The sequence below is a fragment of the Canis lupus genome, chromosome 1, assembly GCF_003254725.2.
Source record: "Canis lupus dingo isolate Sandy chromosome 1, ASM325472v2, whole genome shotgun sequence".
In the NCBI taxonomy this organism is placed as follows: domain Eukaryota; kingdom Metazoa; phylum Chordata; class Mammalia; order Carnivora; family Canidae; genus Canis; species Canis lupus.
In genome coordinates, this window is record NC_064243.1 from 9,058,662 (window position 1) to 9,076,458 (window position 17,797).

Below are 17,797 nucleotides of genomic sequence, written 5' to 3' on the forward strand. Positions count from 1 at the left end.
CAGTGGGGGTCTCTGTGGAACGAAGGATTTTGACCTGTAGCTGCACTATGATAAGTAATTATTTTGGTTCAAGGGTAAGTCTGAATCCTAATGAAGAGCATTGGAATCACCAACACCTCTTCCTGGTCATCAAGATAATATATACTTAAGGGATAGTTTTCTGACTTATGAACACATCCACTGGTTTGGTCAGGCCTTCCAGAATCTTCTCAGTTTCCAACTTCTGTTTAGTTCTAAGCTGAAGAACTACACTTGTCCCAAAGAGACCAGGTGTGGCCCCTGTGCCCTGTTGACAGGACATGCCAATTGATGTATATGCCAGTTCCAAACAGTCCTCATTCAACCCTCATATTTCTTAACTGACATATTTTAAGTTATAATATTTTGATGTAACTAGATAGGAATCAAAATGAAATTGAATGAGTTATTCCATACATATTCTCATTCTATTTTATTAGCCTTATCATAATGTACTACTGATAATAATTTATGTGTTTATCTCCCCATATAGACTTTAAGCCCATTCTGGGCAGGGATAATGATTCATTAATCTTCACATCACCCAGCTTCTACCGCAGTAAGTGATACAGAGTGTAACAGAAAAACTTGTTCTGTTCCAGTGACTCAAATGCAAACAGGTATTTTGATGATCAAAACTTGTTTCATAATTGAAATAATTCTGTTCTCCCACAAGTAGAAATCTGTATAAAAACATCTCTACAGATTTATCAGTTGTATATGTTAGAATCAAATATACTATTATGGCTGGTTTCTGAATCCATATAATAGAAAATTAGGATTACTGACTATAATATTTCACTTTAGATATCTGTACTGACAAGTCACAGAACACCAATGCAATTGAATCTTGCATATGCAATTAATCCCTAGAATCACAAAGAATAAAGAAAAGTGATATGGAATTCAATTTTTTTTTTGGCCATTTAGCTTTTAGGACTCATATGAGTATGAACTACTTATATAATTTAAAAAATATGAGCTTATCAAACACACTTTTAATTCACTGTTAACAAGATAGAGTGAAATAATAGAATTGTGCACTAAGATATTATACATTATTTTTTAAAATATTTTATTTATTTATTCATGAGACACACACACACACAGAGAGAGAGAGAGAGAGAGAGAGGTAGAGACACAGGCAGAGGGAGCAGTAGATTCCATGCAAGGAGCTTGATCTGAACTCGATCCCGGGTCTCCAGGATCACACCCTGGACCGAAGGTGTTAAACCTGCTCATTAAACCGCTGAGCCACCCGGGCTGCCCACTATACATACTTTAATGGAAGAAATAGAAACAAGATGTAAATGTTTTTCAGCATGTTGACAATAAAACACACAAATTGCACCATTAAGAGATTATTTTTAAAATCTAAAAACTATTTATTTTTAAAAATCCCATCTATGCAGTAATTATGTCTATTGGCTTTAGGATAAAACAATTGCAATTTGAAGTTCTCAAAGTCAGATTCTGAATTTAATTCTAGTTTTAGTATTTGTTCTATAGGCTATAAAAGGTATTTGCAACATGAGGCATTGAAATGACTCAAAAATAATTTTTCTGAAAATTTTTCTGAAAAGAACCAGAGGAGTAAACTTCCACTGAATTGAATTGTTTATGCAGATACTATCGCTGCTGACAAATGCTTATTAGACAGTTGTTCAAACTAATCGAGAAATATACTTACTGAGAAATAAGATCAATTGCTTGAAAAATACTGAGACAAAACTATAAAAGGAAACAAAAACCACAAAGGTCCATCCCTTCACTTTTTTCTTCCTTTTGGAAAAGCTTGGAACTGTCAAGTTTGTCGTATTGTAACATTTTCATACAAAACTGGTTACACTCTGTTTTCATATTCATGAACAATGTTATTCTACCTCACAATGAGAAAGAGAGCAAGCTATCAGATGTTAAATAGAAAGGAAATGTTCAGATTTGGAGGTGGGTGGAAGTGAAGGCAGCATCTACTGAGCATCAGGGAAGCACGAATAGTGAGTGAGAACATTTGCTTCCAAGGAGCACCAGTACCTTGCTTTTCTCCTGCAGTTCAATTTGTGACGTCTTGAAATCAGGACCTTGAGAGTTTGAACTTAATCTAGTTTTCCTATCCAGGAGCTCTTCCATTTCTTTCACCTGGGCCTTTAGCCTTCTATTTTCTTTTTCCAGTCCTTGTTTTTCTGTTTCAAGCATTTCCCTCTTGTCCCACTCTGAGATATTTTCAGCCTGCAATCTCTCTAGCTAAACAAAGAAAACACAGAGAGGCAACATGTAGCATTGGTAATTGCTAAAAGGCAAGGCACCCTGCAAAACAAAAACAAAAACAAAAACAACCCACTATGGAAGGTTCACAGATACATACATTTATATAATTTTTAAAACGAAAACTGGATTTGTCTGAAAATTTGCAAACAACACAAAGGTCCTAAGACCAGGCCATGCCTTAGATAAACATACCTTTCCTCTTGGTTCATGAGACTATTTCTAAAACCATATAGCCCATATTTGTCAAATAAGTATGTCAAGTGAAAAACAATGGTACTCTGCCAACAATTTCCACTTAAATGATGAACATTTATCAATTGAGAAGGCACAAAATAATTTCTTGGGCAATTCTGGTTGCATGGATATACTTCATGTATTCATTCGCTGGTTTATGTATTTATTTACTATACCTTTCGAGTTCCACATATTATGTTAGTCACTGAGAACAAAGACAAGTGAATGTAACAGAATATTATACATTCCATAATTGGAATACCATAAAATATAGTCACACACACAGTGAGTGAGTGGTTAATTGGATTTCCAGGGAATAAAGGTTGGCCACCATGGCCAGCGGGCCAAATCTGACTCATCTATTTTAATAGATCCCATAATATTGGCGTTATTTTAATGGTTGAAAAAAAGAGAATACTCTTATAGATACATTAACATTATATAAAATTCAAATTTCAATGTCACAAATAAAGTTGTATTGGAATGCAGCTGCATTCATTTGTTTACATCTTGCTTATATGACTGTTCTTACACTAACAGTGACAGAGTTGAACTGCTGGGATAGAGACTGTTGGGATAGAGGCAGTATGACCAGCAAAGCCTCAATTACTATCTAGCCTCCTACAGACAAACTTTGTTTACCTCTACTTTCACCCCATGGTTCCTAACCAAGGTTACACATGAGATTCTCTTGGGGAGATGTTTATAATTACCAGTGACTAGAACCCACCTCTAGAAGTTTTGATTTAATGGATTTAGTTTAATTTTTATGTCCCCCTGGGTCAGTTTTTATTTCTAACATTTTTATATTTAGATTCTAAAGAGGCAATAGCAAATGGGTTTATATTATGCAGTTTTATTGTGTTTAAATGTTTGCTCATTATAGTGAGATTGAATTACATTGGTCTGTTATGATTATTTTTTCTTACTCAGGATATTGTAAGCAGAAATGATTAGTAGCTCTTTTAGCTCTAAATTCTAATCCTGAGCTCTGAATTCTAACCTTGACTTCACCATTGATTCGGTGGGTAAGCTCAGACTGGTAACTTCATCTCCCCAGTATGAACAATTTATTCTCCAATGTGACAGAGTTTGTGAAAAGTGAAGTTAATTAAATTGACAGGAAAACACTTTGCATAGCAATATTCTACTTAGAGAAGAAACACTGTGGTAATATAATTTGGGAAAAATAATTATATAGGTATTTCTCCGATATATTTAGGGCATACGTATATCCAAATGTCAAGGTAATTTTATGGCATAGATCTGTATGGTGAAGCCATTCTTTCCAGTAAATAAGCAAGTAGAACCTAGTCCTGTTTCTGTCACTTTCTCATTGGCTGATTCCGAACAAAATGTTTCCTCTTTCTGTTCCTGTTTTTAAATAAAATTGAGAACACCAGACCCACCAAATTTGTGGAATTATAGGGACCAAATAAAGTCAATTATTCAAAATGCCTTGCAAACTATGTAACATATTTAAAATATGAGACACGTTAAACAGTTAAGGATAAAAATTGGAAATTATCTATTTTTACATAGTTGTTTCAAATGGCCTGACTGCAAAGTGTTGATTAGTATTAGACCATTACAAAGTATTTTTCAATGACATTTTAAATTCTGAAAGAGAAATCAACTGAATCAAAAGCAACTTAAAATGTTAAGACTTAAAAAAAATGGAAAATATTAGATTTCAAAATATCTTTGGAAATGGATTTTGGCTAAAAAATTTCTAAAATCTGTTTTCTCATATACATGAAATTGTACCATTATTGTAGAAAATATTATGTTTCCAAACCAGAGAAGCTCTCGCTTCTAAAATGCAGGAAACAAAAATTACATTCTTGGAACTAGATCTTGTTTATCAATTAAATATAATAAACTAAGGTATGTTATTTTATTTTCAAAGATTTATTTTAGAGAGAGGGTGAGAGAGAGAGAGAGAGAGAGGGTGCATATGAGCAAGGGAGGAGGGGCAGGAGGAGAGAGAGAATCTCTGCTGAGCAAAGTGTCTGATGTGGGGCTTGCTCCTAGGACTCTCAGAGCATGACCTGAGTTGAAATCAAGTCAGACACTCAACTGACTGAGCCACCCAGGCACCTCAAAGTTCACATTTCAGATGATGTGGTTTAACATGTGGGGTATCTATTTGGGGATATGAGGTGAAAATAGTATTTCAAAATCCAATTACCAACATGTCATTTTTTTAATTATTAAGATTAATGCTTAAACATTTTGACTATCATCACATCACTTATCAGAATGAAAATAATAAAGCTATAACAAAAAGTCATTAACTTGGTGATAAAAAATTAATTTTAGGAAAATATATGTATTTCTGGCCAAGGACAAATATGCTATGTCAAGGCTTTGTAAAATTATAGGCATTTAAAAGAAATTGCTTAAGTCAATTTTATACCTGATAACAGATAACAGGTAGAACTAAGGTCTTAAATAAGTAACAGATAATTTTAATGAATAAACTCCAAATCTTTAAAAAAAATAATTTATAAAAAGTAATAATTATAACAGTTGTAACAGAAATCTTAAATAATGATGTCTTATTATTTTCTATTTGTAGTTTATTGACACAGCAATTATTTCATAAATTTATGTATACACGACACAGCAAAAAAGTAAAGGTTCTGTAGAAATTGGAACATCATAAATATAAAAGTTTTATTTCTTTTCTCATTTTATAAAATTTTTTATCAGGTTATTCTTTTCCAAGAATCATATGAAAATCTACTACATGAAAAGCCATTCAACTGAGGGGTATATGGGTGGCTCAGTCAGTAAGCGTCAGATTCTTGACTTCCACTCAGGTCATGATTTCAGGGTTGTGAAATCCATCAGGCTCACACTCAGTGGGAAATTTGATCAATATTCTCTCTCCCTCTGCCCCTCCCCCAGCTCATGTGTTCATGCTTTCTCTCTCCAAAATAAATAAATAAATCTTAAAAAAAAGAAAGGCATTCAACTGAATGCAAGTTAAAAATAAAATAAAAATCAGGTGCTACTTTAAGCTTCCAGAATTTATTGTAAGCAATTTTAATAGTAATATCAAATTGAAATGGAGTTCCATTAATTTGCTTTTAGTGATCAAGAGAAAATCCTAAAATGTTCTAATTCTAACTCTACTATACTATGAATTTTAACTAATAGTGGGTACTATTGTTAATTAAATTTCATGTAATATGGGAATTATTGAAAAAAAATGTTTTCTAAAATTTTTAATGTAAAAATATATTATCCTAAGAGTTCAGTAAAATATTTGTTGAGTTAATGATTTCTCATGTTATGCATATTAAATATTGTGAAAAATATGTAAACACCCAAATAACTATTCAGGTGTTTAACAAATATTATTACCTCTTACATAAGAAGCTTGGAATATTCTATTGACAAAATACAAATAAATATATAAGTATAGATTGGGCAGAGACTCATGAAGAATGAAACTCCCTGAGTGCGATGAGAAACATCTGCAATAAATTAAGCAATCAGAGGTTTCTTAGAGGAATAATATGTAAGCTGAAACCTGAAGTTTAAGAAGGAAGAAACAGAATCAAGGCAAGAATGTTCCAATAAAGGAAGCAGGAAATGGGTTTGAACATTATTAAGAGCCAAGAGTTCTATCATGAAATATTAGGTGTGGGATAGAGTACAATATGAAATCTAGACAAGCAGGCAGTGGTTCTTGAAAGTAAGTGTGAACCTAAGAATCATTTGAGTTGCTTGTGGAAAATGTAATATTGTGATTATTCCTAAAGATAGAATATGAGGCCATCTCTAAACATTTTAATCTACTCACCTGATGTTATTGCTGCTTGTTATTGAGAGAACATCAAAGATTCTAATCAGTATAATACTAGAATGCAAGTTTATGAAACCAGAGCTGTGCCATTTTGTTCATCGGCCTGGGACCTAACACATGCTATGGAAGTGATCTACAAATACTGTTGAAGGAAGAAGAAAGTGCACAATGGTAGTCTAGGAAACAGCCTTCCTATATTTCAATTAGACAAAAAGCAAAATTAAGAAAGCATCTTAGAAGGGCCAGTTATTTAGCTTACTATGCCTAACACCAGTAGGATTTCTCAGATTTACTCTTAACTCACTGATCTTGGCATAGCTCCACTGCATTTTGTGGCAGGTGAATGACCCTTTCAGTAAAATGACCTACAGTTGAATCCCAATTCCTTTATCCTGAAAGCCTCCATTTTTCATTTATAAAATATAGAAAATATTTCCTAGAGCCTAGTCTTATGAGGCAGAAATTATATTATTTGTATTTATTCTAAACTCAGTATTTCATGTGATGTTTGTTTTCTAAAGGAAAAAAAAACATATCAACAGCTGAATTAAATACTGACAGATGAAAATAGTATATTAATTTTTTATATTTTTATCAAGATGACAATCATTTGGTAAATGGACATTGTCAAGCCCCCCAACAAAACTTCCCCCCCAACAGAAAACCCCCAACAGAGTGTACTATGTGGCATTCTGCGGGTTAGTGAAGAGTCATCTAAAACCACAAGGTATTCCAATAATATATTTGCAAACATTCAGAATTTTCATTTTAGACAAGTCAGCCATAAAATCACATCACAAACTGAGATTTTGGAAGTAAGAGGTAAAAGGCAGGAAGCTTGCTATTTCCTAGCAGTATGAGATTATTACTCTTTTACTGAGGGTAATATATATTTCTGGTAAAGAGTTATATAGGTTATTTCTTATCCTTACAATAATCCTGTACATTTGTACTTGCTGCCGTGAAGAAAGTGGGGTCCTTAAGGGTAGAAGCAATTCTCAAGGTAGGCAAATAATCCAACCTATGGCTTACCTAAAGTTCCTCTCTGATTCCAATCCTGAGCTAATTATATCCACACCATGCTAACAGATACCTGCTAATATATGTATATCCCTTTGCAGTAGTACCCATCACATTCTGAGGGCATTGTACTATATATTTTCTTTTGATATATTTTGGAGTTTTGAATATTGTTCATCTTTCTCTAACAGCAAATTTACTCAAAAGAAAAGCAATTCTATTGACTCACAGTAAAAAGTTGATTCACATATTACTGGTGTCAACCCACCCCGGGGTCTTTTAACATTCTTTCTCTAAGTCTTAAAATCACAAATAAGACGGCACCTGGGTGGCTCAGTCGGCTAAGCATCTGCCTTTAGCTCAGGTCATGATCCCAGGGTCCTGGCATGGATCCCCACATTGGGCTCCCTGCTCAGCATGGAGTCTGCTTCTTCCTCTGCCCCTCACCCTGCTCTTGCTCTCTCTCTCTCTCTCTCTCTCTCAAATAAATAAATATTTTTTAAAAAATAACAAAAAAGAATTGGATAAACTCTTTCCTAAATTAAAGTCTACTTCTCACCTGTTCAGAGCTACATACAGCTCAGTGATAGCTCACACCATCTTTTACCAAAAGTCAAGAGAATAAATGATTTTAGTAATGGGCAATGTCACATGGATTTTCGTTACTTTAATTTTATTTTATTATTTTTTTAAGATTTTATTTATTTATTTATTCAGGAGAGACACAGAGAGAGAGACAGAGACATAGGCAGAGGGAGACACAGGTTCCATGTAGGGAGCTCAATGCAGGACTCGATCCCAGGACCCCGGGATCATGCCCTGACCCAAAGGCAAAAGCTGAACTGCTGAGCCATCTAGGCATCCCTTTAATTTCATTTCAAATCTATGAATAGTTTCTAAACATAAAGATCCCTAGAAATAATTTGAAATAAAACGTGTAACAAAGTTAAATAAAAGAAGAGGAATCCACATGCAAAAGAAATAATCTAGGCACAGACACTACACCCTTAAAAAATTAACTCAAAATGGATCACCAACCAGAATGTAAAACACAAAACTGTAAAACTTCATAGATGACATAAAATACAGGAGAAAATTTATTTATTTATTTTTTTTTAAAGTTTTTATTTATTTATGATAGTCACACACAGAGAGAGAGTGAGAGAGAGGCAGAGACACAGGCAGAGGGAGAAGCAGGCTCCATGCACCGGGAGCCCGACGTGGGATTCGATCCTAGGTCTCCAGGATCGCGCCCTGAGCCAAAGGCAGGCGCTAAACCGCTGCGCCACCCAGGGATCCCAACAGGAGAAAATTTAGATGATCATGGATTTGGTGATGGCTTTTTAGAAACATAACCAAAGGCATGATTCACGAAAGAAATAATTAGTAAAATAGACCATTAAAATTAAAAATTTCTGCTCTGTGAAAAACAATGTCAGGAGAATGGGAAGACAAGCCTAAGACTGAAAGAAAATATTTGCAAGAAACATATCTGATAAAGGACTGTTATCCAAAATACACAAAGAATTCTTTAAATTCAACAGTAGGAAACAAACAATGCATTTGAAAATGAGCCCAAGATCTATAGATAATAGATAATGAAAGCAATGGGATACCACTACACACCTATTAGAATGGTGAAAATCCAAATACTGACAACACCAAATGCTTGTGAGATTGTTGGAGCCACATGAACTCTCATGCATTCCTGGTGGGAATGTAAAAAATATGGTCACCTTGAAAGAGAGTTTGGCGGTTTGTTGCAAAATTAAACATGTTCTTATCATACTATCTAGTGATCATTATGCTCCTTGGTATTTAGTAAGAAAAGTTACAAACTTACATCCACATAAAAATCTGCACACACACACAAAAAAAACAAAATTAAAAACCCCAAACCTGCACTAGGATGTTCGCTGTGGCTTTATTCATAACTGCCAAAACTTGAGGCAACCAAGATGCCCTTTGGTAGCTGAAGGGATAAATTGAAGGGTGTCCAGACAATGGAATATTATAAAGCCCAAGAAAGAAAGGCACTATCAAGCCAAGAAAAGACATGAAGAAATCTTAATGCATATTACTACAAAGCCAATCTGAAAAGACTTCATCCTGTGTGATTCCAACGACAAGGCATTCTGGAAAAAAAAGCACCATAGAAAGACTGAAAAATATTAGTGTTTTTTAGAAGTTGCAGGAGGTAAAAGGACAGGTTGAAGATAGGGAAGAATAAGTAGGTAGAGGACGGAGGATTTTTATGGCAGTGAAAATACTGTATATGATACCATAATGATGGATACATTAAATATCTGTCCAAATCTTTATTATGTATAACACCAATACTGAACCTTAATGTCAACTACAGGCTTTGGGAGATAATTCTGTGTCAGTGTACGTTCATCAGTTGTTACACTGTGCTATTCTGTGAGAGATTTGATAATGGGGGGTGGCTACACATATGTGGAGTGGGAGATATAAATCTCTATACTTTAGATTTTGTGGTTACTAAAGCTTCTTCAAAAAATAAAGCGTAATAAAAATATTTTTTAAAAAGAGACTTTTTCATATTTTGGATATTCACTCTATATCAGATGTATGTTTTATAAATATTTCTTACTGATCTTTGGCTTGTGTTTCAATTATCTTAATAGTGTCTTTGTAGCAAAAGTTATAAATTTTAATAAAGTACAAATTAACAGTTCTTTTTCAAAAAAAAAAAAAAGAAAAAGGAACCCTCATACACAACTGAAGGGAATGCAAACTGGTGGAGACACTATGGAAAATAGTAAGGAGACTCCTCAAAAAATTAAAAATAGAATTATCATATCACCCAGTAATTCCACTAGTGGGTATTTACCCATGAGAAATTAAAACACTAATTTGAAAAGATAAAGCATCTCTACGTTTATTGGAGCATTATTTACAATAGCCAAGATATAAAAGCAACCCAAGTGCCCATCAATAGAGGAATTGATAAGGAGGTACATATACATATATATACACATATACAATGGAATATTAGCCACAAAAATGCATGAGATCTTCACATTTGCAACACCATGGATGGAGCTAGAGGGTCTCATGCTAAGTAAAATAAGTCATCCAAGAAAAGACAAATATCATACAATTTTACTAATTTGTGGAATTTAAGAAATAGAACAAATGAGTAACAAAAGAAAAAGAGACAAACAAAAAAAAATACAGACTCTTAAATATAGAGAACAAACTGATGGTTGCCATAGGGGAGGTTGGTGAGGGAAGAATGAAACAGATTAAGGGGATTAAGTATGTGCACTGTGATGAGCATCGAGTAATGTATAGAATACTTGATTTATTATATTGTACACCTGACCTTAATAAAACAATTTATGTTAGGTATACTTCAATTTTAAAAAAGGAGGCAAAAACACATGAATTAAAGACAATGCAAGTAAATTACAAAAGAACAATGCATCTATGTATAAATAAATCAATATATATTAGAATGACAAGAAAAATACTTTTATAAAGACTTTACTTATACTCTGGCAGAGAAAACTTAATAGGTTTCACAAGTAAAAATTGAGTATTTTGGATCCTTGTTTTTGCAAGAGCCAGGCAGTCTAAAAAGTCCTGACTAGTGTTACAAAATTTCACACGCAAATATCACTGAATCACTGAAAAATGATGTAGATGATGTAATAATTGTCTATGAATATCCTAGTAACTGTTAAGATTTAAAAATGTGAATGAACACACTGTTATGTTAAACATAGAAAATTGTTTTATGAGCATGTCCTTAGAACAGCCAGAGAAGAGCCATAGCTTAAAAACAAAGCAATGAAAAGATGCTTTTCTGCACCTCTCCTGCTGAGCTCTAATATGCTGCAGTGGATTTCTTATAAACTTGACCAGGCATGAACTTTACAGAAGCAGTACTTCTAGAACTTGAGAAGTGAAACACAATAGAGGGTTTAAATGTGGATCTTGTTCCAATAAGAATAGGAACCAGAGGTTTATATAAGATGTCTAATGGGACTTAATTTTGCCATGGATTTCCTACATCAACTGTGCTCTATCGTTAATAAAAGCTGTGTAAACACACAATCCATAGCAAGATCTGCATTAGGAAAATGAATACACTAGAAGAAAGATGAAATTAAGCAAGCTATGAAAGGTAGACCTTTTTTATTTTCAAAATCTCTGCTAAAAGTAAATTTAAAAGTAGACAAACAAGGACGCCTGGGTGGCTCAGTTGGTTAAGTGTCCAACTCTTGGTCTTGGCACAGGGCATGATCTTAGGGTCGTGAGACTGAGCCCTCCATCAGGCTCCATGCTCAGTTTGATATTTCCTCTCTCCCTCCCCCTCTGCCCCTCCATCCCTGCTTTTTTCCTCTCTCTCATTCTCTCTTAAAAAAAAAAAAAAAAAAAAAGACAAATTGACAAATCCTCTTGGCCCCAGAGTTGTCTTCTCAGAGATTTTGATAGTTCTCAGTATCATTTTACCTAGAAGGTGTCCTGATTAATTGCATGTACTCTGATAGTTCAGATAAAATAGAAAGTTAACTTTAATTATTAACACTGAGCTGTAAAGGAGGAAAAAGTGTTCATATAATTTACAGGAGAAAATCATAGAAAAGAACAATGATGTAAAAATGAAATAGTGTCAAGTATTTACAAGCATCCCCTAAATCACCACTTTACATCAAGAAGAACGTGGTATAACACGTTCATATTTTAAATATGCTTGCTGCTTTTTAATATCTGATTTTGGGGAAAACTTGACAAAGAGATACATTGATGGATTCTTTAAAAAAAAAACATAGTGAAGAATAAAAATTAGTTTGTCTTATTGATCAATCCAGAATAACACAATAATATTTTTACATTAAAATTAGATCATTCATTTAAAAGATTAATATTATAATGAGGCAAGTTAATCCCTTCCGTTCATCTTTAGTCTGAAGCCAGTACTTTGTACAGACTCCTCTATTCATTACTGGCACGTAGTGACAAATCTGTTGACAAATCAAATGTCCATTTGCGTATGGCTCTGATTCTGGTCTCCTATTTCTTTGGTCTACCAATCATTGCACAAACATTGCTCCATTTATTATATATACTATATATAACTTTTATGTATACAAATATAAATTTTTGCAATTAAATAAATACTTAATTGATATCAAGTAGTATCTCTAAACTTTCATGAATTATGTTTTATGGACTCTAAATAGATAATTATGTCATCTGTGATCATTATAATTTTGTATTTTTCCAATTCTTATAATTTTATTTATTTTGCTTCTTCTGTTGAACTGTTTGTCATCTGGAGTAGAATCTTAAAAAAGTGACAGCAGGGGTATGCCTGGGTGGCTCAGTGGGTTAAGCGTCAACTCTTGATTTTGGCTCAGGTCAAGATCTCAGGATCATGAGATTGAGCCCTGCATTGGCTCCGTGCTGGACGTGAAGCCTGCCTAAGATTCTCTTTCTCCCTCTCCCTATCCCTCTCCCTACCCAATCCTCCATGCACTTTTGAGCTCCCTCTCTCTCTCCCTAAAAGGAAATAAAAGTGATAGCATGTTTCTAATACTCCATCATTAAATAAAATATTTGCTCTAAAATTTTGCTACTCCATTAAGTTGTAAAAGTCCATTTTGATTCTACCATGCTAAGATGTTTTTCTGGAAAATCTTGAAATAAGTTGTAGCAACTATTTTTATGTAAATTTTGAGATAACCACATAATTAATTTTTTTCTTTTACTATGTGCTGATTTACATAATAAATGATCTAATAATATAATATACCTTTCTTTCCTGTGATAAATCATTTTTTTCACTGTAAGATTAAGACTACTTCAATTTGGTTAATATTTTTGCCACTACATCTATGTGTGAGAATGACTGTGATTTTCCTTTTTTATATTATCCATGTCTAGACGCAACATTAGCATTAAACTAATACAGTGGAGAAGTTTGGAAAATGTTTTTCTCTTTTTCTTCTCTGGAATATTGAAATTATTACTTTGCATGGTAGACCTTAACCACAGCATTTTGATACTGGAGTTTTATCACGGGTAGAGTTTTAATTTATTAATTTTTAGTTTACTTTATATAATGTTCTAAATCCATTCATGCTTTCTATTTCTACAAGAGTCATCCTGGATAAAGCTATATTTTTCTGGTCAATAATTTATTTCTTGTAAGATTTTTTTATTAGCATCATGCCTTCATAATATTTCCCTATCTTTGTGGAATTTCTGCTCTATCTAAAGCTGTGTCCCTTTTTTATTAGTAGTTTTTCCTAATTATAGTTCTTGGTTAATTTTACTTAAATTTCATTTCAGTTTCTTTCTTTCTTTCTTTCTTTCTTTCTTTCTTTCTTTCTTTCTTTCTTTCTTTCTTTCCTTTTTTTTAAGAATCAGCTTCTGGCTTTGTTGATGATCTCTATTATACTTTTTAAATATATTATTAATTACTAATACTATCTTTCCTTCTTTCTACACCTATTGTTATTTTTTCTGCTAGAATACTAGCTTGTTAATTTTTTGGTCATTGTTATTCTGTTATGCTGGGTATCCAACAAGCAGCTGTATAGTGTGATTAAAAAGGAAATAGTTTTATTAGGAAGAATGAGCATGAAAGAAAATGAGGAGGAGTCAGGAGAGGCAGGGGGCAGCTGGATGGCAAACAGGACTGACTTAGATTTAGGGGTGGAGAGAGGAAAGGAGAGAAGATTGAATGGAATCATCTTAGATGTCAGCGTGGTCCAAGGAGAGTTAGATGAGGCCATTCAGGAGCTCTTAAGTCAAAGTCACTAGTGAGGAGGTCCCATCTCCCAGAAGCAAGGAGGCCGCCCTCTGCTGAGAGTAGTCTGTGGGAAGCATGATCTTACTGCCTGGTTTTCAGAGTACAAGCAACTGGAGTTCTGGGTTAATTACGCTCCCTGTAATTGAGATCTGAGTGTCACCATCCCATGGTAGACATAACTGTTTCCTAATATAGTCATTGATATTATAACTATCCCTGAATTTTGCAGCATCCCTCAAGATTTCAGTGCTTTTATCTTTCAGTCTTATATTCCATTAAATTTCTTTCTTTGACCCATGAGTTACTTAGATGTCTGTTTTCCAATATCCAAATAAAGAAGTTTCTTAAAGTTATTTTCTGTAATCAATGCTATAATCAATGACCACCCATGGTCAAACAATAGCGCTTTTGGGGAATCACACAGTTTAGAACATGAACACAGACTAAATCCCTATCTCTCTACACAGCCTCCAAAAATCTACAATGAGAAAAAAAAAATCAGTCATTCTGCAAGTATAATTAAGAGACTACAAGAAAATCCTTTTTTTTTTTAAGATTTTATTTATTTAGTCATGAGAGACACAGGGAGGGTGGGGAGAGAGAGAGACAGAGACACAAGCAGAAGCAGGCTCCATGCAGGGAGCCCGATGTGGGACTTGATCCTAGGACTCCAGGATCATGCCCTGGGCCAAAGGCAGGCCAAACCACTGAGCCACCCAGGCGTCCCCAAGGAAATCTTAAAACTCCATTCAAGAGGATTATTATAGGTCATAGTATTTATGTGAGTTTGTAACAATTTTTGTATGTTGTAAGACAAAGCAAATAACTTTATATATTAGCATTATTAAAAAAGAAACAAAATTTTAAAAAGAAATAAGAAATTAAGAAAACAAGACATGCACTTTAGAAACTGATTTGGTAGTTTTCCAAAAAATAAGTTTTCCAACACTTTATTGGTATTATTTCCAAAAACCACCTACACTATGAATGAGCAATTCCACTCCTAGAGAAATAAATTCCACTCCCATGATTAATAAAAACAGCACCACAAAACATAAATAAATTAAAATATATTAAGAGTTGTATGCATTATAGTCAAAATCTGAAAGAAAGTAAGGGTTCAGCAACAGGAAAGGGATAAATAATTTTCAGACTATTAATACAAGGGAGTATTATTACCAAATAAAAGGGACAAACTATTGATACATGAAACACCACACATATGAAACAGAATATGATATGATGAGCAAAAGAAGGCTGGTACAATCAAGCATGTATATTTCTATTTATGTGAAGTTCTAGAATGGGAAAAATTTATGGTAGCTCTAAGCTAGGAAATTGGAAAGGGACATTAGTGAACTTGAGACCTTCTCAGGGTGATAGAAATATTCCATATCTTGCAGAGTGTGCTTTATAGAGATGCTTGCATATTCCATGATGCATTGATCAGTATCACTCAAAATCTTCTCTGTAAATTGTGTGTAAATTATACCTCAGCAGAAAAGGTCAGCAATAAATACTTAATGCTAAATTTAAATGAAAAATGTGAAATATGAATGTAAACGCGGTTTTCTATCTCTGTCTACTGAAAGGACACAGAAGCAATTATATTGCAAGGGAAATGACTATGTTCAGCACCCAAATCTTTCCAGTAAGATAAACCAGGGCTCTTTGAAAAATCCTTGATTCCAGTACTGGAGCTAGGAAAGTAAAAGATGAACCCAGAACATAATTGTGTCTGAAAACTGTTAACCACTCAGTGATTAATGGAAAAATATCATAAGAACACCAGTTTCAGCTTAAGAGGACTCCTAGTGGCTAAACCTGAGACAATATGAACATCAAAAACAAAGACAGTATTAATGTATAACTTGTTGAATAAAAATAAATTTGTAAGTCATTAATATAACCCAAAGAGAGAAAAACAAAGAGAAAATTTTTTTAAAAACTTTTTAAAAAATTTTTTGCAGAAAAATGCCAGCTAAAACATGTAGAGGGATAGTAGAATTAGAACGTTTGCAATTATGAATTATAATCATTATAACCATTGTAAATAAAGATCATCCATGGGTACCAAAATCATTAGATAAAAGTACCTAGAGAACAGGGTATTTTTAGGATATTAGAGAATTTTCTGAAAGATCATTTGCTAATTTCAAAGTGAGTATTATATTAGAGAAAGCTGGAAGTCCACACTCTAATCCAGCACTCATGTTCAGCATTGCTCAGAGTAGAACAACATGGCATCATGTTTTTCCATATGTGAATCATAAGAAATATATGTATAAAGTACATGCTATTCTTGCTAAAAAAAAACAAAAAACAAAAAAACAAAAAAAAAAAACACCTGTTTAACCTGACTGTAATGTAGCTTGTAACTTGGTGGTTCTCAACCAGGGTGGTTTTACTCAAAAGGTGACATTTAGCAAAGTCTGAAGACATTTTTGTTTGCTACGTCTGAAGAGGCACTACTGGCATTTGATAGAGAGAAGCCAGGGATACTGCTAAATGTCCTACAACACAAAGGAAAACACCCCACAGCATGTCAATAGTGGTAAGGTTGAGAAAAATCTTGCTCTACACCTACCTTCCTCTTTACAGGTAGTGCAGTACATAGAAGAATAACGAATACCATAATCAAAGAATTAGACAATCCCAGAATATGGCATATTCTCCCACAGGACTAATCTGATTTTTAAAAATAGTAATGTATGAAGAAATAATTGGAGAAGCACTTGTAGAATAAAAAGATGACTAAATAAGATAAGTCCTTATGCATTAATAAACTCAGTTGCATTAAGACAAGCAGAAAAGACATCCTTGGACAAATAGAGGGAATTTAAATATGAACCAGATATTGATTATATTATAATCATTTCGTAGGATGGATAATTGTGGTCATGTAGGAAAGTGCCCTTATTCTAAGGTGATACATGCTGAAGAATTTGAGAGAAGTATTATGATGAATACAACTTGTGTTCAAATAGTACACAAATGACAGAGATTAATCTTAAAAGAGAATTAATTTAGAAATTAACAATGAGATATATGATGATATCATTTATAAAAGTTTAAAGTGTACATTTTCCAAGAACATATATAAAGAATAGGTACATATTACAACAGTTGCCTATAGAGGGAATGGGTGTGGGAGGGGGATATACAGATAATAAAAAAATGAATGAATGAATGAATGAATCCAAAAAAGAGAGGGATTTTGCAGAGACCCATTGTGACAATGTGCCACGAACAAAGGCATATTGCACAAAAAAATTCTCTGCCTCTAAGTACAAAAATAGATCCAAACATCAAGATATAAATATTAGTGTATGAATGGGTGCCAAAACATAATTTAAAGAGCTAGTTATATTTTGTAAAAAGGAAACTGATAAATATGGTTGATACTGGTGAAGAAACTGAAAGGTAGAGAGGATAAAAATATATCTGTTTTCCTGAAAGACTCAGATAAAGACAGTTGTACTAATAGGGCCCTGAAACACAAACCTTCTAGATGTGATTCTGGTACTTGAATGGTGCAAGGACCCCATCGCTGGTGGTAGCAGGATACAAACTGTGAATCTCACCTGTGGACTAGGATAAAGTCGAGGGGAAGCACAGAGTTGAAGGGGAAGCATTGTATGTAGTCATTTAAC

General features: G+C 33.6%; 1 protein-coding gene across 6 annotated transcripts in view; it reads right to left on the reverse strand.

The window, feature by feature from the left end:
- Nucleotides 1-17,797, reverse strand: part of CCDC102B (coiled-coil domain containing 102B) — a 139,083-nt gene that overhangs the window by 9,800 nt on the left and 111,486 nt on the right. For all 6 annotated transcript variants that reach the window (XM_035709461.2, XM_049112019.1, XM_025422054.2 and 3 more), the window contains one exon: nucleotides 2,053-2,262. In XM_035709461.2, the coding sequence (XP_035565354.1) occupies nucleotides 2,053-2,262 (210 nt within the window). The remainder of the gene's footprint in view (nucleotides 1-2,052; nucleotides 2,263-17,797) is intronic.